This window comes from Pteropus medius, unplaced genomic scaffold (assembly GCF_902729225.1).
Source record: "Pteropus medius unplaced genomic scaffold, Ma_sr-lr_union100, whole genome shotgun sequence".
Lineage (NCBI taxonomy): Eukaryota > Metazoa > Chordata > Mammalia > Chiroptera > Pteropodidae > Pteropus > Pteropus medius.
The window spans coordinates 2,304,447-2,331,940 of NW_024349505.1; the positions used below are offsets into that span (position 1 = coordinate 2,304,447).

General features: G+C 32.4%; 1 protein-coding gene across 1 annotated transcript in view; it reads right to left on the bottom strand.

Moving 5' to 3' along the window:
• The window catches only part of CNTN5 (contactin 5), a 1,114,755-nt gene that overhangs the window by 673,569 nt on the left and 413,692 nt on the right, over positions 1-27,494 (bottom strand). Inside the window, exon 3 of the mRNA XM_039881982.1 lies at positions 2,444-2,568. Within this exon, the coding sequence (XP_039737916.1) occupies positions 2,444-2,498 (55 nt within the window). The 5' untranslated portion in view covers positions 2,499-2,568. The remainder of the gene's footprint in view (positions 1-2,443; positions 2,569-27,494) is intronic.

Sequence of the window (27,494 nt, forward strand, 5' to 3'; positions counted from 1 at the left end):
TTCTGAATCTTAACCATTCTGATTTATGTGATAGTGACTTATTGTTTTAATTATGATTCCATTTTTAATATAAGGTCATATATCCCTGTGAAAGCTGTCAACCAGTTACTGCTGTCAACAGCCATTTTTTAAACACAGGGTTGTGTTTCCTAGTTAAACACACCCAAGACATCCATCCATTAAAAACAAAATAAATAAAACAAACAGGGAATACAGTCTGGATCTTCTCTTATTTCTTTAATCTATTTTGCTGGTTCAAAAAGAAGCAACAACATAAAATGTGTTCATGACCTATAGATTAATTACCCTCATTTTCTGTAATAATAATAAAGTCAATGTACCAAATAGGTCTTATAATGTGATACTCATAGACAAATAAAAGCAATAACCAGAGAAACCATAGATTAAACTATTAAATAATAAAATAATGAAGTAAATATTGAATATAAGTATTACCAAGTAACAAGAGCATAATAAGGGCTGTACTTCCAGAACAATTTGTTAAAATAAGAAGGTAAAGGTGAAAGTTTTTTAATATAATTATATAATTATCTTTGATAACTGATGCTTTCAAGTGTTTAATCAATTCTAAACAGATATCTACAGCAGAGAAGAAATTAATTGGTTTTAAAAAGTAACTCTTAAATATGCTTCTTATAAAATGCAGATGATTAAAAATCAAAGCTCATGTAAAAATTACAAATGTCCTTTGTTTTCAGCTTTTTTTNCTTTTTTTTTTTTTTTTTGGCTTTGTCTATGATGTTAGAGCAGCAACTTACCTCCAGACTCAGCCTTATTATTCTTATCTTCCAATGTTTCATGTCACACTATGGAAAGAGCAGCACCTTGATTCTCTTATGACCTGAAACTCTAGCGATCATTGACCCCACCTCAGGCTGAGTATTGGTCCAGTATAAGAAAATAAAATTTGGAATGATATTATAAACTATCACTCTTCCTCCACCTAGCATTGAAGATTAATAAATAAAAAATGCTGGACAGTAGTTAAATTTAAAATTTAGATAAAATATTGCATGGGCTATACTGGAACTAAAGCAATTAATTGTTTTTTATTTGAAATTCTAACTAAACTGGGCATCCTTTATATCACCTCACAAATCTATCTCCATTTCTTTTGGATAGTTTGTGAGTTCAAAAGGAGGATGATATTGAAAAAGTAAAAGAGACATAGATGAGATCAGCAGGGAAGATGGTAATATTGTATAGAAAGATCCTAAGAAAGAATAAAATATTTGATGATTATTTTTTTTTAACTAAACATTTTAACTTTTCACTTAACTTTTAATGTCTCTGAAACTATTCACTTTTTTACTTTTTCACAGATGTCTCTATCAACATTTTATAGAGGTCTCATTCCACCTTTCCTGTCTCTTCTTAAATCTTTTTTCTTTTGGAAGCTATGATGCTCACATATAATAATAAGAAATCAATGACTTTTGTTTTTCCAGTTATTACTAGTATTTCAACGAGGAAGAGGCTTTTATATATCTTTTAAAAATATTTAGATACATTTAAATGTTATAATATAATATGAAAACAATAACATGCATTTATATGACTAAAATACTAGACTCATCTCTGTATATAAAGATATTCTTTGAATTAAAAATGAAGTTTTTGAGCAGAATTTAAACTGAGGACTACCTTTCTGGTTTTAAAGAGGACTCATCCATCATTCATAGTTGAAGTTACACTGTTAGCACTTAACAGAATATATAGCCACTGAGTTAAATCTAATCAACCTGAAATGTTATGTGTATAAGCATTTAAATCATTGCTATAATTTAATTTCCAGGCATTCTTAAATTAAAACAAAAAAAGCTTCTGGCATATTAATTTTTAGCATTATGATAGTATTATTTCAAAGAACATAAACTACTTTTGTAGAATAAAATATCTCATTTTAGATTCAAAACAGAACAATAAAATTGATCAAAACAAAGTTGAAGACTAGACAATCAAGAGAATGCGTTGTGTTAGAGATGTTTATAAATGATAGCGTGTGTGTGTGTGTGTGTGTGTGTGTGTGTGTGTGTGCGCGCGCGCAATAAAGTCAGCATGGTTCTGTTTTTATATGGTGAAATTCAGCATTGTAATGAGACATTTTTATAATTACCTGCCATAAATTATGTGTATAAACCATATATTCTGAAGGCTAACAATGGCTTATGCTATAAATGAAAGTCACTGAGGTGAGACAGATACTTATTTTATTCTCATATACGTAGTATTTTTTAAGAACCTTCTTATATTGAGTTGTATATGACTTTTTGCAATGCTAACAAGGTTTTAAGGGTTGTTTTCTCTTCCTTTTGTTAAAATTTCTGAATACTGATATAAATTTAAAAGAACACCTGAGGATATTTTGTCATGAAGATCTTTATCTATTTTTGTTATTTGATATATAAGGCAAAATTGTTACCTGAAAGACACCCAGCGACTGACAGACACAGAATTAATCTCCAAGGGTAAACCATCCTTCTGCACTAAGGTTTCCTGTGTTGTAGTGCGTTTAGCAGCTCTACAGCTTCTTCATCAAAAAACGTCCTGTTGAGATAAACAACCATTTTCAAAACCACAGAAAATAAACAAACAAAAAAGCAAACACAAACCAATTTTTAAAATCTCATAATAAAATGATAAATAATTTTTAGTGCAAAAGTCAGATTAACATATTCTTGAATATTGACAACAATAACACAATTTCCATTAGAATTAATTTAATGTGTAACACAAAAACTTCAGAGAAGTGATAAACTTTCCCTATCACATTTATTTATATTGAATATTCGCTTACAGATAATAAGAATATCAGGCTCTAATGGGGACAATTTTTCCTCACAGGTAATGTATAAGAACTATTATACATTTATTAAATTAGACATATTATTGGACTAGAAAAATAGAGTAGAGGAACCAGTTACATACACTACTCTGGTCTAGAACATAACTCATGATCAGTTAGCCAAATGACTTTACACATTATACTTTTAGCTCATCTAAATCTCCACAGAGAATTTTTTTCTTTTAATTATTAATGTCAACTACCTTTGTTTATAACTCCTGTGATTATTTGTACTGTGTTATAGTTTCCTCCTTTGGTAAGTTATTTCTCTCACATCCTTTGCTAGCTGGAACCTAAAGGAAATAAGGATTTTCATGAATATTTAACACTTTTTTTGTCTAATGCCATTTATATAGCAATAATCAATATAGCACATTAATATCTTTTAGTTCCTTCATTTGTCCTAAAAAGTACAATAAACATAAAAATATGAAATTCCAACGTGAAACTTTCTTTAAGAACTTGATAAGTGTGCATTAGGAATTCCCATAATAGACAAGTAACTGAGTTTTCAGATGTTAGTGCTGTCCTTGTAGGCCAAAAATGATTAAATTGAGAAATAATTGTACAGTCTATTCATAATTTTTAGATAACAATTATTTCTTGCCAACTGGTTCCTCCCTATAGTCTTAAAGGTTCAGGTTATCTCTACTTTTTAAAAAACATCTTAAAATATAGACAAGCATTTTTCCCCCAGCTAGGTTACAATTTAATAAAGAGAAAAATCTCTTGTTAGTGAGTCTTCTACCTAAATAATGTTAGTTCCATTTTATTTATATTTTTAAATCTAAGCCTTGGTAATCTATTTTAATTACATAGCTGGGGATCAGTAATGTAGAAGAAAGTTAATAAGCGTTAAAATGGTTGATTCATAGCCACCCCTTTAACAAATATATTTTTCATCATTTTTATCTTCCAAGTAAATATCAGAAACAAATACAATTTGAAGCACAAAAATGACCTTATTGCTAATTTTTTATAATTTAAAAGATTTTTATTATTTATACACTGCTTTTTACCAGAATAGAAAAAGAAGAAAATCAGCACTTCATACATAAAAGAAATACTTACAGTTGCTAGAACTAAAATAATGATTCATGAAAACTGCATATTTAAATCAGTAGGTTTTCAATCCATGATGAAATTGGTCTTTCTCGGACTATAAGATCTGAGAAGTTAATATAGTTTTGTTTAATTTGTTTTGATGAGCTTCTGCTCAGTCCATGTTCCCCAAACTGGTACTTCATTTTCTATTTATAATGTTCTCTGTTGTCTTAAACATTCTTCATCAATGAATACAAATATTTTTAGAGCTTTTATGTGCTGTAGCCTGGGAATGTCAAAGAGAATATGCACATGGTTGCACACATACATGTACACATGTGCACAGAAGTTAACCACAGGACATGAATGAAATAAGCAGGACACTGTAAGTGTAATATAGAGTTATCAAAAGGGGAATCCATACATAAGGATGGCAGGAATTAGGAATGGTCAAGAAGGATCATTAGTGAAATATCAAGAAGACATTAAACTTAGACAAATATCTTACTTTTAAATGGAACAATGCAGGGAGCACCACAAGCACATGAATAAATAAGTTAATATAAGACGGTGATCATACTATGAAAAATTAACACAGACAAGGGAGAGTGAGTGGCTCTAGGATAGAGAGGGCTACTTTAGTAGGGATTTATGGAAGGCATTTCTGATAAGATGCCATTTAGGCTCAGTATTCATGTTATCAACACGCCATTATGAAATTATCCTTATGTATATATTCCAGCACATTTGTTTTCAATTCTCAAATAAAAGTTTTTAGTACACCAAAACTTATTACTAAAATAATTCAATTTTATGTTAAAATTTCTTCAAATAAAAAGAAGCCTGCATGTGCCTCTGTGTGCGTGTGTGTGTGTGTGTGTGTGTGTGTGTTTCATTTTCAAGCATCACTGATTGGCTCTTGGGGCTTTAACATAAAAAATAATACTTTTTCAAAAGTCACTCTGTTTAAGATATCTAAATTACATTCTTCCTTTTTGCTTTCCGTCTTCTTTATCATTCTCTCAATCTCTCTCTCAAGTAAAAAGTAAATAAAATAATCTTTAGGTTCTGAAATATGTAAGCTTTATATGCCTCTATCGAAAACACAATTATTCTATGAGTTTAGTAAAATCCCTGTGTAATAAAATAATGTAATTAATCAGACATACAGTAAGTTCCTACTATATGCCAGATTAAAGTACAATTAGTTAATAAATGTTACTAAAGCATATCAGGATGTATGCCTTAATACAGACTGACAGTGGTACATTACTGGTTTTCATTAAAAGATTGAAAAGTCATACACTAATTTGGAAACTACTAATTGGATACATTAAAAAAAACTCACACTTTTAAAAGAGCTTATTTTAATGTTTAGACTATGTATCTATTATTGCCTGTGACAGTCAAAGAAAAATATGTGAAATGACATATTACTTAGTTTTTTTCTGAATTATTAAAAATATATGCAAATAAAGTAAAATAAATAGATCATTGCCTTAGTATTAAGCCATACATTATAAATAATAAATGTACTGTACAGTTGATTGCACAGACAAGTACTTAAAAACACCACTTCTCTATTGAAGTCTGAAATATGCTGTATAAAATAAATCAAGTGATAGCATGTTGCCACCTAAGTACAAGTTAGTTTTTTTTTTTCCTTAAAGGTGCATATAGAAAACTACCTTGTTAAAGATGTGTGAATGCAAGTGTGTAAAGAAAGGGAAAGACTGAGAGAGAAAAAAACATTTCTATTGCCTGCTGATCTCTCTGCAGAGTTGGTAATTTCTTACCATTGGCCTCTTAAAGGCTATCCACACAACAGTTAGAATTATATTTTAAAACATAAATCAGGCTACATTATTTCCCCTTTCAGTGGTTTATTTTTAAAATAAAATCCAAATTCCTTACATAGTCTATAAGACTATGTATAGCCTGGTCTCATCCTAACTTTCTGATTTCATCTTCTAGCATTCTATATACTCCGGTTCCAAGACACTGACTCTTTTTGCTCATCAAACATGCCAAGCAATGATTGTCTAATTGATTCCTTTGCCTGGACCCCTCTACCATCGGTTCTTATCAGAATGCATAGCTTTAAATTATTGAAGATATAAGCCTTTCTTGATCATTCTCTTTAAAAGAGCAAGGCCCCCCACCACTCCTGTCAGCCCTGTCACTGGTTTTTATTACATTGCCCCTGCCTTATTTCTCATCTTAGCAACTTTCAGTGCTTGAGGTTATGTGATTTATTTCTTTTACTTTTTAGTTATCTTTTTCTACCACTGGAATGTAATATCCATGAAAGCAAGAATATTTGTTCTTTCCATCTTTGTAGACTCAGCATCTAGAAGAGAACCTGCCTATTTTAGTAGATATTTAATTAATACCTTTGAATAATTATTAAGTAAAGTGGTACCTCTGGCAAGTAAGTTAGTTTGCACAAGATAATACAAGAAAAACAAATCACTATTCCTTAAATTTCCATAATACTAGCAACAATGACCATTTATGAAATTCTATGTGCCTGGCATTGTGTTATGTACTTTACTTATGCAAACTCTTATTAACTTGACATCTCTTTTTTATGAATATCACTTGCCCAGATCACACAGCTAGTAAAAGTCAAAACTTGTGTAAGAATAATTTAGACTTTTAAACTACATCATCTCTTACAGAAGAACTTCATAGTGATCTTTATAAAAGTCTCTAAAAGCTCTCTTATCTGACACAAATAGGGACTGGTACTGAGTTAATTAAAAAAAATTATTTTAAAAAATCATACACATATACCCTGAATGTTATAATTTTTTTTCTTTATTTTTAAATAAATGTTGTAATTCAGCTAATTTGATTTAATTCTACATTCTTTGGCCAATCTTATTATGCAGAAATGAGGTCTTTTTTTTCTGACGATCAATATTCCAGTGAAAAATATTCCTTCTTTTATTTTAACATCATATGAGTCTTTTTTACATATCTCCTACCTGTAATGCATCATGTGCAATTTTTATTTTCTTTAGAGTGGCATAAGAACATGGGAAGTAGTCTGATGACAGCATCCTTAAAGGTTTTTATTATTTTTATACAGTTTCTCACATACATTTAATATTATAGCATTTCCTAAGTTGCTCATTTTATTGAGCTTTTCCAAGACTATTAGCTTTGGGGATTTTAAAAAAATCTTTTAGTTTTCTTTTCATACAGCTAATGTTCTCATTCTTGGTGCACTCATATGTCATTGATCTGCATAATGTTTATTTAATTTACCTAATTACATCAACATGTATAACCTCCATAAACAGAGGAGACAATAAAGGATATTAGTTACTTGGCAAATTAGAACCGTAGAGGTTAAGTACAAGTGTTTCTATTCTAATGAGCATGTGGCGGGGCTACACTATGAGGGGCTTGGAAATTAATTTTTTTGACAAGAATAAAATTATCAAATATTTATTTTGCTGTGTAACTTATTCTCCAACTCAACCATGAGTCTGCTAAGACTGGGGCTAGTGGTGCTTTTGCTTGGGAGAGATACCATTTAAAGGCTGAGAAAGGTCAGGGCCAAGGCTCACAGAAAAGAAACATTTAAAAAAGCCTCCATGAGGAATTGTATTCTAGATGTCCTTGAAGTTTTCTACCCTAACGCACCTGTACAAAACAATAGGTAATAAAATGTAATAGAAGATCTAGCAGGAAAAAAAAAGTATGTCGGTCTTGTTATGTTTGCTCTCATTCATCCCTCGAGGACCATGCAGCAATGTCAGGTGGTAGATAGACAAAATTCTCTTTCAAATATAACCAGAGTGAGTTATGATATTGTGAATCACAAGAAACTAGATTACATTTTTGTGTCCTTGACAAAGTACTATGAGTTGTAGGTAGAAGACTGAGCTCACAGTGTTTACATTTTTGGAGGTGCTCTTTAACATGGTTTGCTACAGTGCATAGTTAAGTATAGTTCTGGTCTATTTTTCTCATCTTTTTAAATCAAAGAACTTCTTTTCACCTTAACAGAACCTGCCCCGTGGAAAAGTGTACAGCAAACATTTAAGAAAGAGCAACACTAGTCTTCTGAGACTTCAAGTCAACTTTGTAATTTTATTTAAAACACAAGAGAAGAAAAAATAAGGCTCAAGGTTATTTAATACTACATAAAGAACTGAATAGAAAACCAGAAAAAAAAAAAGATAACAACTCTAGGGATCTGTTGTCAGAAATATTCTATAATTCCCATCACCTGATGATTGACAGAAAGAAAGAGCAAAAACAGAACACTGGCTCACTGCACCTGATGTCATCCTCCATGTAAATTCTGGTAGGAATTTGTTGTGGTGGGTCCTGAGTACCATTCCATGGCCAGGTGACTGATAGAAGATTTCTCTTTCTGCTAATATGAGAACTGGAAAGTATGACAAATCTTCTTAAAAATAATATAAATTATATTACAAAATATTATTAAATGCCTGACTAAACTAATTCAAAAAAAAAAACTTATTAAAGATCAAAACTAGGTAAAAGCAGCAAGCTGAGAAATGAAGCTAACTTTCATTATTAGGTCATTTACCAAAACCCAATGAAATTCAATTTGGTGGTCATGGATTTTCTTAGTGTGTAGGACCAAAAACAAAGCCTAGGGACCAAATAACGTAGGTGGTCAACTTAAACAAACAAACAAACAAACAAATAAACAAACCTCCATATAGCTAGGATGCCACAGGGCTTCAAAATCATAGTTAAGGTGAACTAGAAATTTCTCTCCATAGAAATATTCTACCCAGAGAATAGAAAAATAAAATAATAAAATAAAAATTTATCTTAAATCATGAGAATGGATGGAGAAAAAATCTCATAGCAAAAACTTCATAGTCAATATTCACAAAACATATAGGAAAACAAATCATTGTGAGTTAGAGTCAAACAGAAACAGTAAAAGTCAGAATCAGATGTATAAAGGCTTCAGATATTTAACTTTTCAGACACAGATTATAAAATTAATATAAATGATCTGATTTAAACATAAAGAAATTGACATTGTAAAAAATAAGAAACAGATTAAGAAATTATCTAGAATGTAGCCCAGAAAGGCAAATGGATAGAAAATATGAGTGAGAGGTAAATAGAATGAAAGATATGATACGAATGTCTTATATATCTAATCAGATTTCCAGAAAGAGAAAGAGAATGATATGAGCAATATATGAAAAGAGAGAAGATTGCCAAAATTTTCCAGAACTGATGAAATTTAACAATTTTAAGATTTAGGGAGACCTGGAAAACCCAAGAAGACTGAGCATCTAGGCAAGTCATATTGAAAATACTGAATATCAAAGATAAAAAACAGCCAGAGAAAAGATGAGGTATTAATTTATAAAGGTAGGAAAATCAGACTCTCAGTTGACCTAATGATAGCAGTAATGGGATCCAAAAAGATTGTAATAATGTGCTGGTAAAAAATAACTGTCAATCTATAATTCTAAATCCAGTGAAAATTAAAGGACAAGAGTTAAATATTGTGATTCCCTGAGATCCCATCCCGCCTAATTTGCAGGCCCACTCAAGCTGCTTCTAGTGGATTTTCCATACAAACAGCTTGTCTTGGCGCATGCTGCAAATTTTCCTAAATTCTCTCAAAGATTCACAAAACCCAAACAAGCAGCATCTGGGCTCGGTATACCCCATGCCTCTTGTGAGAAGCCCCAAGCCTGGCAGTAGCGGCAGCCAGCCTCGGTTCGATGTTTGGCCCCTCAAAGCACCTCAGAGCTCAGTGCAGGCAGAAGACACCTGCAATTTCTTGGTAGTTTTTGCCAAGTGGCCTTGGGCAGGGCACAGACTGCTGCTGAACTTGGCCTTTGGTGAGGCCCCTCCCAGAAGACCAGGGGCCCGGTATGACTGGTGATTGGTTTTAGACTGAGCCAAAGCACTACCCGGGGCTGCATCTGAAGAAGATACATCCATAGGGCAGACTGGTCAGGCACCAGAGAGCCCTGATATAGCAAATCCAGCTCTAGAGGGTCAGCCCCTGCACAACAGCTCCTCCACTGTTGTCACTGGGCAGTCTTTACAACCAATCAGTCTGAGGGTCAGTCTCTCCCACTGACATACAAATAGCATCCAAGGCTTAACTACAAGAAGGCACACACAACCCATACCAGGGACATACCTGGAACACCTGGTATGACCAGCACCATTGGGCCCCACAGGATATCTACTACATAAGGCCACTCTACTAAGACTGGGAGACCTAGTAGCTCTACCTAATGCATAGAAACAAACACAGGGAAGTGGCCGAAATGGAAAGACCAAGAAACATTTCCCAATCAACAAAAAGCTGGGATAGTGATACTTATACCACACAAAAAAAACTTTGAAACAAAAACTATAACAAGAAACAAAGAAGGACCCAGTAATTCTACTTCTGGGTTTTTATACAAAGAAATCCAAAACACTACTTCGAAGGGACAATAAACTGTATGTTCATTGCAGCATTATTTACAGTAGTCAAGATATGGAGGCACCCTGTGTTTCCGTCAATGGATGAATGGATAAAGAAGTGGTACATACTTAATGAAATATCTCTCAGCCATAAAAAAATAATGAAATCTTGCCATCTGTAACAACATGGATGGACCTAGAGGATTCTGTGGTGAGTGGAGTAAGTCAGATAGAGAAAGACAAATACCTTATGATTTATATTTTCCTTTACATGTGGAATCTAAAAAACAAAATAAACATAACAGAAATAAACTCATAGATAAAGAGAAACTTTTGATGGTTGCCAAATGAGAGTGGGGTTGGGGGTGAATGAAAAAGGAGAAGGGATTAAGAAGTACAAATTTGTATTTACAAAATAGTCATGAGGATGCAAAGTATAGCATAAAGAATATAGTCAATAATACAGTAATAACTATATATGATGTCAGATGGGTACTAGATTTATTGGGGCGATCACTTCATAAGATATATAAATATCTAATCATCATGTTGTACACCTGATTGAAAAATAAAAATTATTATTTGAAAACAAAAAACAATAATCGTGCTATGATGTTCTCACAATGATGAAATCACCTAACAATACATTTCTCAGAACGTACTCCCAGTAATTAGGTGGGGGCATGACTGCATTCTGTTTTCAAGAATGTTTTATTATTTATTTTGAGAACATTTTATAATTACATTATTTATTATTTCAAAAATGTTTTATAAATAGAATTATGGAGCAGGTAACCATTTGAGATTGGTTTATCACTCAGTATATTCCTAAGGTTCATCTAATTTGCATATATTCCATCTCATTACTGAGTTATAATCAATGGCATGGGTTTATCATAATTTGTTTAACTACATTTAACTACAAAGAGCATTTGGGCTGTTTCTACTTTTTTGGATACTGTAAATAAAACTACTATCAACATTTTTTCACAAGTTTTTAAGTGAGCCTATCTTTTAAATTTCTCTGGGTTAAATGTATAACTGCTGAGTGATCTGATAAATCCATTTTTAGTTTAAAAACAAGAAAGCCAAAAAATTAACTTTCTAAAAAGGTCATACCATTGTTTAGTTTCTCCATAAATGCCAATCTATTTTCCTGCATCCTTACCAACTTTTGGTGTTATTTTTTTTTTATTTTAGCCATTCTGATTGGTTTATAGTGACATCTCATTGTGGCATTAATTTGCATTTCTTTAATGGGTAATGATGTAAAACAGCTTTCTATGTGCTTATTTTTTATCTGTATATTCTGTTCCGTGAAATGTCTTTCTTTGTGCTTTACTCATTTTCTAATTGTTGTGTTTATATTTTTACTGTTGGGCTTTGAAAATCTTTACATATGCTAGATACAGGTCTTTTGTCAGATACATGGTTTGCAAATATTTCTCCCATTCTGTAACTTGTCTTTTCATCCTCTTAATAGGGCCTCTTACAGAACAAAGCCATGTTGATAAGGTCTGGTTCATTATTTTGTCTTTTTTTTTAGATTGTGCTTTTGGCATCAAGACTAAGGATTCTTCTTCTATTCTTAAGTCCCAAAGGATTTCCAATTACTGCAACAGGATTTTTTGGAAAGATTATGCTACCCCATTGCTTTTGCAAATTTGTCGAAAATCAGTTGGACATATTTTTGTGGGTCTATTTCTATATTGTTTCTGTTTCATTGTTCCATTACTTCACCCTTAAGCTGGTCAACTCAGTTCCTCCCCGTTTGTTCCTGGTGCCTTCTGAGCTGCTGTCCCAGTGCTGGAGCTCAGAGAAAGTTCTTCAGTGGGTAACTCCAGATACTGACTCTATAGGAAGAACACCTGGGACTTTTGCAGCCCTCATTCTAACTCACCCACAATCTTTGCTGATTTTCACATCCAGACTTTGTGGGGACTTATTTTCCTGGTACTAGAACCCTGGGCTGGAAAGTCTATTGTTGGGCTGGGAACCCTTGCCCCTTTAGGGGGACCCCTACCCCTATAGCTGAGATATATCTCCTAATTTTTATCCATCACACATGGGTGTGGGATCAGCCCCAATATGCATCTGCATCCATCCTAACAGTCTTGAGTATGGCTTCTTTTGTATGTCCCTGGTTGTAGGCCTCTGCTCAGCTAGAATTCAGGCAGTTTTTGATTATAGTTGTTCTATAATTTAATTGTAATTTTGATGTAGTTGTGAGAGAAGGCAAGCAACCATTTATCTACTCTGCCATCTTGACCAGAATCTGTCCTCTTTTTATCTTTGTCACTCTTGCTAGAGGTCTATCAATTTTTATTCATTTATTTATTTATCTGCTTCTTGTTTCATTGATATATATCTATTGTTTTTCTGCTTTTAATTTTATTGATTTAAATTCTTATTTTTATTATATCCTTCCCTCCGTTTGTTTCAGGTATAATTTTCTCTTATTTTTCTATATTCTTGACATAGGAACTTAAATGATAGTTTTGAGACTTTTTCTCTTTTCTAATATAAGTATTCATTGCCACAAATTCTCCCTTCAGCACTGCATTTATGTGTTTTCTATTTCTTTTATACTTCTTTGGCACATGGATTATTTAGAAGGGTGTTGACCAATGTCCAAATGTTTAAAGATTTTGCTGTTATTTGTCTGTATCGACTTCTAGTTTTACTTAATTATCATCAGACAAGATTCTCTGCATTATTATAAATTCTTTAAATTTGGTGAGGTTTGTTTTTATGACCCATGGTATTGTCTGTCTTGATGAATATATCATGAGCCTTTAAAAAGAATATATATTTTGTTGCCATTGGTTGAAATGTTCTAAAAAATGTCAGGTTATGTTAATTGATTACATTGTTCAACTCTTTTATATCTCTGATGAGATTGAAGTATTAAAATCCCCAATTCTAACTGTGAGTTATTCTAGTTCTCCTTTTTATTGATGTTTGTTTCATGTACTTTGAGATTCTTTTGTTTGTTGCAAACATATTTAAGATCAGTTTGTGTTCTTAGTCAGACTTATGTAACTCCCATACACACGCTAGATATTCATTAATTCTTCATTGAGCATCTGAGTATTTATCATATACTAGGTTCTGTACTAGGTGGTGTGGATTTAATAGTGAGCAAGATGAACACAGCCTCTGTGTTAAGGTTGCTTTTGCCATTAAGCAATACTCATCCTTTCTAAGCTTACTATACTTCTTTGCCTATGCTCCTTCCCATGACTAAACTTGCTTCAGATCTCCTTAGATCGATGATTTCTTTTCTATATTTCAAATCTTGTATCTTTCAAAAAACTTTTCCTTTGACCTCCACATTAATTTAAGACTTTGTTTCGCTTTTGTAATACTTTGTTTATATAACAGTTCTCACCTACAATAATCTAACAACTATGAATTTGTCTCTTGATCTAAATTTGTGTATGCCTTGAAGGTATAAGCCATATCTTGTCTATACTTGTTTCCCAGGCACCTAGCAAAGTGCCTGGTATAGTTAAACACTTAATAAATGATCATGTGTTATATTTATCATCAAATTATCAACAAAGCAAATAAAAGAAAACCCTAATATTAAACATGCATTGTATTTCTTTTAGGTCTTGAAAACCCAGCCCACGTTTAATCAGCTTTAGTTCTTGGGCATTTTTCTGTGCTATGATTACTCCTTTCAATTTGCCCAATACAGAGGCTTTCTACTATATAGACATCTCTGTATTTTGTTTTTCCTAACATCCAACAAAGCAAGCCACTTCATTGAAGGGCAAAGCGAGCTGAAGACGAGAACGTCTGTGGGACTAGGTCACTTTTTCTCAGACGGATTGAAAAAATGAAGTGTCTGTAACCAAGCAAATTCTCCAGGTTTGAATATACTGTGTGTAATTACTTAGACACTTTTTCAAAAGAAAAAAAAAACATCTAAACATATTACAAAAATGAGATTACTGGATAAAACCTCTAAATTAATAAGCTTAGAATAATGGGGCTGTGATATAAATGACAGAAATGTATAATGCAAACTTTTTAATGTTATACGCATTTCCTATAAGAGTTTAGAAAGGTTTTAATACTTTCACTAAAGTGACTATAGCATGCAAAAGTTTGTAATATTATAGAAAGAACATGAGGTTTTGGAAAAAACAGATATGAGTTTTAAATCTCATCTTAGTTGTGTGATATTGTTCAAAACTTTTAATCACTCTGATACTTAGCTTCTGCATATATAAAAGATATGTCATAAGCAGTCTCCTAATAATATTTATGTCTTAACTAGCAACATAAAGTTGTATTTTACTTTGCAATGAATTAAGTTTCAAAACATTGAAACTTAATTTCAAACTTATCAGTTTAGAATGCATGATCATTTAAACTAGTCCTGGTATGAAGTTTAAGTTACCTATGAATAAAACTATCACATATCATAATGCTCTTTTATTGCCTGTACTGTGGTGTTAGACGAGTCATAAGACATTTTCACCTCCAAAGTGGTATTATAATACTTTATCTCATAAGGTTGTTGACAGAATTAAATAAAATTATGTGTGTGACAATGGTTTGGAAATAAAGCATTTATGAGAGTCTGTCTTTATTACATTCAGAAAGTTGGGGTTAAAGGGAAAAGATGAGAATGAATCCTAGCTGAGGTTCAAAGGAAAGAGAAGAGTGATTCCTGGCTAGCTGTACACCACATCCTGACATCCTATCAGTTAAGTCTGGTCCCTGGCACCTGGGCCCTAGTGTGTGTGGCCTTCCCCATGGCTCACCAAACATCTCAAAAGGATTTGTTCAGGGTATTCTAAGTTTACCTTCTCCAGAGAGGAGATCTGCCAAACAGCACATTTCTGAAAGTAAAATAAATCACTCCCTTGGCATTAGGAAAATTTAGACACATTAATATTCCCTTTACAAATTACATTTGCAACTATAAATTTCCAAAGTTTAATTAATTTTATTCTGAAGCCATATACTTTTAGAACAAGATTAATTGTTCTGAGAAACAAGGGGTACAACAAGATAGACAAATAGTTAACTTTAAAACATAATTGTAAAGCCAAAGAGCTATTGCTGGGAATACTGAGAGTAGCACTCACTGCTCTAAAAACAGTTATAGTGGTTTAAATGCTGATAAGTTTGTTCTTAGCCATTTTCCATTTGAATTACTCCAATACATTCTTAAAACTGCCACACTAAATGATATTAATAGTACAACAAATTGACTAGTATTATAGGAATATATCTATTATTTTTATAGGCATATTTAATTGAACATGTTTTTTTTAGATTTCTAATTAAAACCGGTAGTAAAAATAATGTCTTCATATTTAAGCCTGCATTTTTAGACTTAAAACTACCTCACAATTAGCACTAATATACAGATAGTTCAGAAAAATATAATGCTAAGACATTAAAGTGAATCGAAAATCCTATTATTAGTCCTATTATTAATATAGATCCCTGTCAGCAGGAAAAAATATATAAGTAAATAAACTACTATATGTGGAATATAGTGCTGCTTAATTTCTTTCACAAATATATGATGTTACAGACTAAATGTTAGAGAGATCAGGACATAAATGATGGCATAATCCCAAAGGGAAAAGTATATCACTTCTACTGTATTTAATATTACATTGAAAGCTGCACATTTTAAATACTGTCTCAATAATTTACTACAGATTCAAGGTATAAGAGGTAAAAATCCACACATTGCTGCAGACTGGTGTGACAATTCACCAAATAATGAAATCTAACTGTTTTTACTCAGTATTAGGCAGCCCCCAATTAGAAAACTGAGTTCTCTGAGCCTCTTGGGGCAGTTCCACACTTCACATTTTCAGTGGCAAATTATATTTGACATTTAATTTAAAACCCAAGACACCATAACATGAAATCTTCTAGGCCATTAATGATAAAGCACTCAGGTATTCTCTCACTTTGTTGTTGCTTGAGGCTACCTCTGCTATTTCCCAGAAGGCTGTATCATTACTGCAGCATCATGCCCATGGGGTAATGTATTCCTAACACACATGTATAATCTAAATAGTGAGCATGGTTCTTAGATGCTTAGTTACACACCTCTTATAGCTGCTTGACAATAGAAAACCTAAGACAACATGAACCCTAAAGGCAACATCTATTAATTGAATATTTTTGTTGTAGTGGTGGTGGTAGAAGTAGCAGTGATTATTCTTTATGTTTAAGGAGAATGAAAAGACATAGACTTTTTTTTAATTATTAAAAAATAATAAAGAAGTGATCAATCATAAGACTATCTTGCTTTGTTTATAATTGTCATCTTTTCTATCCACTGGGAGACCGATTACCTTGGAATTCCTTCTTTGGTGAATCTAGTTATTTCTGGTTGTGATAGAGTTGAAATATGAGATTTGAAACTGGACATATGTGGGTTCAATAACTACTACATTGTTTACTAATTGTGAACTCTTCAATACTTTATTTAACCTCTTTAAGACCATTTCTTTTTTTATGTGAATAAAGATACATACAATTATTTAATGTTCTTGAAAATCCTGTATTAATAAGACCATCTTAGCTTAGATCTGTGAATCTAGGATCATACCTTCCTAAGCAGCACAGGGTAGTAGTTAAGAGCTCATGCTGTGGGCTTAGACTACCCAGGTTTGTATTTTAGCTCGACTATTTTCTGGTAACTAAACCTTGGACAACTTATTTAAAATCTCTAAGTCTGAGCTGGGGTAGCCATCAGCCACATGTGGCTATTGAGCACTTGAAATGTGGTTAGTACATATTGAGATATTCTATAAGTGTAAAATACACACTGGATTTCAAAGACCATGTGAAAAAAAAGAACTGTGAAATATTGGAGTAACTTGTTTTTACATTTATTATATGTTGAAATGATTATATTTTGGATTACATATATTTTATTTTATTATATGTTTTATTATAATTAATTTCACTTGTTTCTTTTACTTTTTAAAAAAATGTGACTACTAGGAAATTTTAAATTACACATATGGCTTGCTTTGTGATTCACTTTATACTTCTATTGAATAGTGCTTCTCGAAGTCTTATATTTCTCATCTGTAAAACAGAATTTATAATAATATCTTCTCAAAAGGGTTTCTATGGGTATTATGATAAAATGTATTAAAACCAATTATTCCAATGCTTAGAACCTGGTAGCTATTAGTGTAATACCCTATAGTTTTCTTCTCTTCCTCTGCCATGTGAGAGAGAGAGCAAGTTCCCCAAAATTGTGAGGTCCTGCTTGCTCCTTTTTTTTAGTTCATATTCTTAGAATAAGCACAAGTCTTATTTGTTATCTCAGATTTTCTAAGTTATAAATTTAATATTTTATTGAGTTTATTTATTTACTAGTCTGTCTGTCTTTATTTTAAGATTTCTGAGAGCAGAGAACATAACTTATGCATTTTAACTTCTCCAGAACAGGGCACTGTATTTTTAGCTGTAATGAGATAATTTATATGACATATTTATTGTTATATTTTTTAAATTCCTAAATATTTGCTGAAAAGAACATTTAAGACTAACATAAGTGGTTACTAATTCCAGTAAAAAACGTTCATGATTTGAAGGCTGATAATCTACTATATCTATTCAAATAATGCCCCAAAATACAGAGAATAAATTAACAAATGTCATCATAATCTGAATAAATGCTACTTTTAAATACTTACCTTCTGAGCCTGAAAGACATTACAGAGATTCATCCTAGTTAAATTCTTACCAATAAATAATTCATTTAGATTCTCTCAATCTCTATTACTCTCTGTTCCTCATATACACACTCACATACATACACTCTCCTTTGTTCTCCACAAATTATCTGACCTGTAACTTAGCTTAAAATGTGGCCAATACTACTGTTTTTGAAAGGTTCAGCAACCGACAAACTACCAACACACAAGTATAAAAAAACTGCCTTAATTAGAATACATTTGATATTTTTACCTTGAAAAAAAAAAAAAGGAAACAAAAAGTTATCAAATAAAAAGCATGATGTTAGTGAGTTAAAAACAATTCTAAAATACATACTAATCCTAGTCGGTTTAAATATATCTACCATATCTGGAAGGAATTTTATTCCACAGGAAAACTGAACATAATCTAGAGAGGTTGGGTATAGCAGGGAGGGAGAGTGAGGGAGAGAGAATAGTATTTTTACAAAGATTTTGTAATATTTCTCATTGTCTGTAAAAGATCTCTCATTTACTGCCTATTTCACTTCTATTAGTACTTTGTAGTTCAGCCAACCTCACTTTTTACTAGATCAATGGTTCTTAATCTAGCTGTGCATTAGGATCATCTGGGGAACTCTGGAGACATTCCTGCGCCCAGGCCCATATGCCAGGCCAATTGAATCAGAATCTCTGAAAGTGGATCTCCTCATTTAATTCTATGGCAATCTGTAGTAGATTTTAGCAATAGCATTTAAAGAGTCACCTCTTGTTTATTTTTTTCTATAGAACCAAAGGAGGAAAGGATATAATAACATGTGGTTGGCTCAGTATTAGCAGCTCAAATTCAACAAAATTAAGGCTGAACTTGAATTTTCCTTTTTATCTCAGGTCCTACATATCCAATATATTCACAAATGTTACAAAGTTTTCCTCATGTTATTCTGTCACTACATTGCTGCAATAATAGCCTACTCTTAGCTATCATCATCCTCTTTTGCCTGGACCACTAAAAGTTCCTAATATCTGATCTTCCAATATTGTCTCCCTCCAGTTTGTTGGCCGCAACACAGCCAGAGTAAGACCTACAAAATTATATTCCACACACTAAACTCATAAAATCCTTTCGATGGCTTCTGCATTGATTTAAACAATAGTCGCCAATGTGGCCTATGATAATATACACAGTATGGCCTCCAACTACTTCCCAAGCCTCAACACATATGATTCTTTCTTTTATTCACTCCAGCACCCTACTTATTTCAGGGTCTCTTATCATAACTGACTCCTTTTCAAAACTCTACTTTTTGCATGTCTTGCTTAAACCTAGAATGCTCTTGTTTTTACTCATTCTTATATTGTAGATATCATTCTTATCACTACTCAGAAAACCCTTCCCAGATCACCTCAATCTGGGAAAGACTACTCTGTTACTTACTCATAGAACTGTACTCCTCTCCTCCAGGAAAGCAATCTCAATATGGTATCATACACTTATTAGTGTTTACTGGGGTGATACTCCAATTATGTAACAACATTGACAGTCATATAAAACAATATATAATTAACATGTAAATAAAATATTAAAATAAATTCCTCATTCTCTAAATAAACTAATATACATATATGTATGTGTGTGTTTGTTTTTAAACTGCCACTTATTAAATGATCATTTGTAGCACAAATTGTTCATCAAATTATTCTAACCATGCCCAAATTATTTGCTAATTTGTAGAAAGTATGTTCGTGAATTTTTGTTTAAACTAGCTGTAATGCACTAAGTAAAGTTCCTTTCTAGGTCATTATTTGACATAAAGAATGATATAAAACTGTTTGGACAATTTCAATAAAATGATTGCTGTTAGGTGACAATATTTAAAAATAGAAAATTTCTCTTAATAACAATAGTATGCATGGTACTAAATCCTCTAGCTACTGCCAAGTTAATGGCAAATACATTTAATTTGTATTCAGCCCTTATAATATTATATAAATTTTAAAAGATATATTCAATATTTACATCGATTATTGACTAAGTTAGAAAATCATTCATTGGAACATCAGCCTAATCCTTCAGGCCACATATGTGAGGCAGAGCAGTGTAGCAGTTAGTCTCATTTACAAATTTATTTTGTTATTGGCCACGAAGGCAGGTATTTGATGGGTTTTAACAAACATGTTGCCTTAAAGGTGATGGTGAAGAAGGAGACTTCTTAGCATCCCTAGTTCTAATCTCTAAATCAAACTCCCCCTGTATGCAGAGAGCCTGAAGTGCTTCCTAGATCTTCAGTTGCTCTGATTAACACCAAGTCCCTGCTCTCTTGATCTCTCTCAGGTTATCTTAAAGATAATATTCTAAAGAAGCTATAGTTTTCCTGCAATGAAGGGAATGGTCAGAGAGCTGGCTATCGATGGCTGCCCACAGACATTTGGAGTTACATGAGCTCTAACTTTTGGCCATTGGGGTTTCAGAGACCTCAGAAGTGACTAGGGGAATCTTTTTTTGCTGTGCACCTATTATACCTGCCTAAATGTAAGTATATGGGTAGAGGAATTCTAGCCTTTAGACTGAAAGGCACCAGCCTGCTCTTGTGGTGACTCCTCTGCCATTCCTTGGAGCAAGGCGGAATACCGGGGAATAAAATGTCTATCTTCTTTTGCTTTCCTTGGATCTAATGACGGAGCCTAGGAGTTAAAATCTGGGGGGAAACTGGGTGATATTTGCACTGACCATTCCAAATAGAAGTGGATACTGGAGACCCGATTCTGCACTTGGCGTTAATACTATAGGTAGCTGCTGGATAGTGGAGCTTCAGGGAAGGAGGGAGTATCCTTGGAACAGCAGCTAATTTATCCACTTTACTAATTGGTATGTAAATATCAACTTGTTTGTCCCAGTTAGTGTGTATCCCAGTTAAATATCAGGCCTGTGTAAGTATTCCTTTGACTCCAATCTCCTGTCTAAGTGTAAGTTTCATGTAGTTCAGGGCTATGGCTAGTTTGGCTCCTCTTTTCTTATATATTGCCTAGTTTAAAGCTATATAACATAACAGCCTTCAATAAATATTTATTGTTATGTGCATCAATGAAAGAAAAATAATCATTCCCATAAAATGGCCTTCTTTTTGTGGTTTCATGATAAAGTGGCAAAATCTTTCTACCTCATGAAATTAAATTGTCACTAGCCTACAGTTTTTCATTACAGACTGATTTCAAAAGGATTACTAGAAATGATTTAAAAAAATGTGCCTTTAGTATTTATATTCTTTAAGGAGTGGGGACTATATACAGGGGCAGGTCAAGGAGTTGGTGAACCCGAAGCTCATACAATTTTGGGTTCTTTTTTGGAAAAAGAATATACAATTATGAATACATAATTAGGTACAAAGTAGATGTTTATATAATCAGAGAAAAATGCCACAATCATTGCAAATATATAAAGGCTGACAAATGCCAAAAACACAAAATCCAGAAATATAACATAATGCTGTTATTAAATATCTGATATTCCTCTAATAATTTTTAAATATATTTAAGTATTTTGTTTTTGTCTTTTTAGGAAACTCCAATTATCTAAGTATTGACTCTCTTGTTTATTGTTTATGTGGTTAATATTTTCTAATCCTATTTTACTTTTTTATTTTTCTTTTCATTTTCCTTTCTATTTCTATATGTGATTATGATGTTTTCCACATTGTCCTTGTTCTTTTTTATTGTTTTTCAATTTTCTCCTACACTGAGTTCTATAAGTTTACTTTAATAAACTACTATTGCAGTTTTCTCTAAGTTCTTATATTTCAAATTTTTTTCTCTAAGTTCTTATATTTCAAATATCTTTTCTCTAAGTTCTTATATTTCAAATTTTTTTTGTATTAGTTCATTGAAACAATTGTTTTGTTCCTTTTTCTAGGTTGTAGTAAAATGTTTGGTTTGAATTTTCTGTTTCATGGCATCATTATTCCAGCAAAACTTTTCTTTAGTATTTTTATACTGATCCTTTTTCAACTTCTTATATAATGCTCATTAAAGAATGAGTTGGATTTTCTGGCCCAATTAATTGGACGAGTTTCCTGCAAGAAGTGCATGCTTTGCTGCCTTTTCTGCAATCTGTATTCCTGGGCTATGTGGCCATTCTCTGTGAATCTTTGTTGTACCTTCTCTCTAGGCAGCTTTTTCTTGATCTCTACCTACTCTCCCTAAATCCTGCAGATCTCGTTAGATGTAAATTATAGGATTTTCCAGTTCTGGGTTTGCACCAGCCTTCATGAAAGTGTATTTTTACTGGCATTTCCTGGGCAATTGTACTATTATTCTGTTCACTTCCCCTTTCTAGGTGTCTGTTGCACTTCATCACACATGGCTTTTGTGAGTCATAACTGCTCTTGGCAGACCTGTCTGTGAATGAAATATGCCTCTCAATTTCAGTGCAAATGAAGAGATTTGGTTTTTATTTTTCTTTTTTTCCTATTTACTTCGTTGCTTTTGTATAATTTGTAGGAAAAAAAAGGGAAGTTACTATATCTCTCTGCCATATTCAGACTGAAAGTCTTGGGATTAAGTTTTATTTTACACTCTTTTGTATTTGTTGCAACTGATCAAAACTTATTTTTATATTCTAAAGGCATGATATATTTGATTTTAAGATAGCCGTTGTATAAAGGGATTGGAAGAATATTTAAACTAGGGATAGTAATCATATCCCTTGTGCATATATTCTGGTAGTTTCTGGAAAGGAATGCGAGGTCAGTGGAAGCCACCCCAGGAAACTCGAAGTGTTAGGAGCATTGGCTCTGCTGAATAAATGTTAGATAGCTTGAATTTCTTGGAGCAGAGCAGTCATAACTTAAAGTATAATCAATAGATAAACCAGTCAGTAGGAGAGCCATTTATCCTGAAGGCAAACAATCAGCTCTGTCAGACATACCAGCCTTCCCAGGGGAGAAAGGTAGCTTTACTCTTAGTTGAAAGGGCAGTGGAGCTCAGGAGACATTTGAAATGTTAACAGGTTTACAATGAGCACATAGGTAATTGGGTACTTTGTATTTTTTCATTCACATGCTTAATTACAAATGCACAGCTTGTTTGTTTAATCAGACTCAGTTGTGGAAATGGTGTAAAGGTTTCTTTCTCTCTGTGACTAAACACCAGAGTAGTTTCATGATCTTGGAAACAGAAATCGCTATAGCAGTATGCTTCTCTGTATGTTGGCTGAATTTTACAGGCTGTGGATTTGTGCAATATCAAGTTCACTTTGGAATGGGAATGATGCAAATATGATGAATATGTGGGTGTCTGTTGTGAAGAAAAAATAGCAAACATAGATTTATACTTTATCACAGTATATGCCATGCCTTGCATATAGTAGGTGGTAAATAAATGTTCATTGATTTCCCTAAATAAAGTATTATTGTATCTCAAAGAATCAATGATCATGTCTTTAAAAAAAATTGCTGAATTTCTTGTTTGTTGAGGAACTCTAATCTAGGGAGATATAACCCCAACTAGCCATGCATTGATCACTGTTGCTAAAGCCAGAAGCAATCTAGAAACTTCCATATTCGTTTTGACATATTCTTGCATAACATATTTCTTCTCTTTGTGAAGATAGTTCTGGACTTCTTTGCTTTCAGATTTCAGTAAAAAGCATGATTTCTGAAATGAAGTCATCTAATGAATTGAATGAGGTATTTTGGGTAGTTCTAAGTATCAAAGGAGACCACACAGCGGCTGGCATATATGTCAGTTGGAAGAGCTCTATTTTTGAAGCATTTGAGAGCAAACCACACTATCATGTTTTTTTCTTCTTTTATCGCATTTCTTTCTTAGTGTTCATTCCTTAAAAAGAAACCGAAGGTATCTCTGTTTTACTTGCAAAGCTAATGAATTGAACTAAGTCTTTCAGAGGAAAAATGTTATTTATATTAAAAACATAAAAATGTGAAAGTATAATGTCTTTTTAAATTATTCTTGCTTTAATATAATTAAGGTAAATTTTTATTTCATTTACACCAGTATGTTTTTTGTGCCTTTAAGAGTAATCAAATTAGCAGTCACCCTCTTCTTATTCTAGTTAGGAGATATGTCTTAGAAAAAATAAAAAATACCAAGTAAGCCATTGTGTTTCTGATCAGAAATCCATGCTCAAGTCTCTATTGACTTCATTTGCTCTTTTCCTGGAAACTAAAACCACATTTTTTTTTTTTCACTCTTAAAGTGGACAGAGCATTTCACTTTAACAGGTTTTGGTATTACCTCAAACATTTGTATCTTGTAGCTCTTCCATTAATTCTCCTGATGCCAACTGAGGAATAACCTTCGTCACTTCATTTGTGTCACCTCATGTAAATTTATTTATCTTTTAAATAGTCCCAGATCTTCCTAATTTAAAATGAATTCTGCTTCTTCAAAACTCCTATACTACTTATCTCAACCATGTATTTGTCACATCAATTGCAGCCTTGTATAATTAGATACTTTTTCATGTGTGCATTAAAAGCTCCTGGAATAATGATTATTGAAATCAGTAGGTACTTAAAAGATAATCAAAACTTCTAAAGATATAGCAGCATTTGGAAGTCTCCCTAAACAAGCTTCGGATATATATTTTTTTAATTATATGCTGACCCACAAAGTCACATTTGGCCTTCATTTCCTGATTCAGCAACTACTATTCTCACTTTTTTTCATACTGCTGTAATTTTTGTAACATTTCGCAAATAGGTAGACAAGGTCTTCTTATGCATAAAAGCATAAGGCTCCTGTATAAATCAACTTTTTTTATGGTAAATAATGACAATGACATAGGAAAATGTGACACATAGTACTGTCTCTATTATACACAATTTCTATGAGGACTGAGGCATATCAATTATTACTCTTTTCATCTCTGTCTTATACTTTAAACAATTTAAATAAGATTATTTCCCTGGAAGTTTTCACTTGTCTTTACAGAGATGTGATTAATATATTCTAAAATCCATCTAATTATAGAAATTTAGTGACTAAAATTAGGATAAGAAAATGAAAGCATTTTAGTAATTTTATAGTTTACTATATTTTATGGGAAGTATCTACAAGTATAAATATATCTAATTGATGCAGGTATTATCTCATGATTTATCTGCATAAATACCACAGAAGGTTTTAATGGTCTCTCACAAATCAGTAGTGTTTAAGATTTAACTTTAATTGATAAACTAAATGAAAATAATTTGAAACATATCTACATGAAAAAATAAACCCAAACCTGAAATTAGAAATAAGGAGGTTGTTATAGCTTTAATTTCAAATGATCATGTTATGGAACTAGAAAACAAACTGAGTAAACAGAAGCCTTAAGAGCCTAGTCAGGGAAACTTACCCAAATAGCCACCTGACAAACTAGGTTATTGCACAGTCAAGAGTGATCCAGACCAAAGGATGTGGCTGACCACTTTCAGCTTGTTGCCATGGTTTGTAGGATTATAAATTGTCTGTTACCTAAGGAAATTTTGGAGAATTATCTTATTCAACATTTTTAACACTGAAATTGTTGAATTGGGGCACTGATCGCCTTATTTTCTTTAATATTTTTGAAATTTCCTATCATCTCTTTCAGTTCTAACAAAATAAATCCTTCATCTTTGGTTTCGCAGGACTCTAAAGAAAAGGGGGTATGGCAAAAGAAGCCTGGGCTATTCAGAGAATATAGGTCTTTTTGTAAATCAATGACTGCCTGTTCTTGTCTAACTTCCAGACTAACCCTGGCATGCAACAGTATAAATTTAACAAAAAATATTTAACATTTGTTGAGTTCATCTTACTGCACAACTATCCTGTTTTTGCTAAGCCATGCTTCCCAGATAAATGCTAAGAAGTGTGTTAGGTAGGCACTAGGGATGCAAAAATAAATAAGCATTCTGTTTTCAAAGGCTCATAATATAGACAGTAACTTAACAATATGTTCAAATACAGTGTAATAAGAGCAAAAATATGAGAAAACCCAAAGTACAAGAGTAGTAATGCAGAAAGGAGGGGTGTCATCAGCTCAATGTCGCAGGCTTTGAAAGATGAAAAAGACTACAAGACAAAGGAGGGGAAGTCATTTCAGGTATTACAAAAAGAAAAAAATATATAAAAGTATAATAAAGTAGTTAATCGCATATGGTTTTGTATTGCTGGAACATAATGTAAAAGAAAAAAAGAGAAAAGTTTTGATTATGGCCAGATCATGAATGGGTGTCATAGAATTTATTGTGAAGTAGAGAGATATTATTGAATGGTTTTAAGTGGAATTGTGACTTAATCAGATTCTTATAGCATACAAATGATGGAGTAGAAGAGGCAGGGATTAGCAACAAAGAGAAAAGTTAAGAGACTATGAACATTAGTCCTCAAGTTTTTAAAGAATTTCAATAAAAAGATATATGTCAGCATTTAAATTATGAATGCCTCTGAAAAATTAGCAGCTGAAAAGTATGACTTAAAAAAAACCCCTCCTTTTCATTATTACTACATTAATCATATAATCCTTTGATTATGATAAATGAAGAAAACCCAAACAATTTGAAAAGATGTGTGATAGCATTATAGATTATTAAATATTTCATTTGCGTTTTTCAAAACATGTAGCTTTTTTAGCGAATTTCTCTAGAGAATTTCCTCTCTTACATAAAGTGTCTTTGTCTTCCTTCTTTAAAATCCCTTCCTGTAAATGGGAATAAAACTTTCCTAGAATGTCATTACTTATCCCAATAGTGTACAAGTCCTCAGTATATTTGAAAAACAATGTTTAATATTTTATTCTCCACTCTTGTTATTAAAATAGCCATTTATTTTTTGATATTTCAAATCAGACAGAATGACCTCTGTTAATGATGAAAATTCAGCAAATTGGTAAAAATAATCCACTTTTAATATCTTCTAATTCCATAATGATAATAGCTATAATTTAGCAGGAGATGATATTTTGAGTATAGACTTGCTCTACTCAGGAAATTTCTATTAAATTTAATTCAAAAAATGCTTTGTATAATTTTATGAAAGCTAATATGAGTTAGGCTGAGCACTCTAACTGATGACTAAAGTCCTATAACAACAGAGTTGCTGTATTTAAAATAAAACAATGACCACCTACAATGATGCTTTCTACACATGTCTACTGCACAGTAAATAATTCATTTTACTGTTTAAGCAGGAAAAATTCTTCCTCTATGTGGTGTCCTGCTGCCTTCAATTCTTAAGATAAAACAAGAAGCAAACTCCTCCACTATTGTCAGTTTCTCTAAGGATAATTTCTCATGGTGTAACCTGGGTCTTTATAACCCCAGGGTTGACAGCTTCATCAAAGACTGTTCTCTGTTCTTTCTCTTCATTACCCAAGCTCAAAATCCTTTTATCTTGAGTATCAGGAAGGTATTCAAGGAAGGAAACATACTACAAAGGTGAAGAGATAGCAAAAATTTCCATGT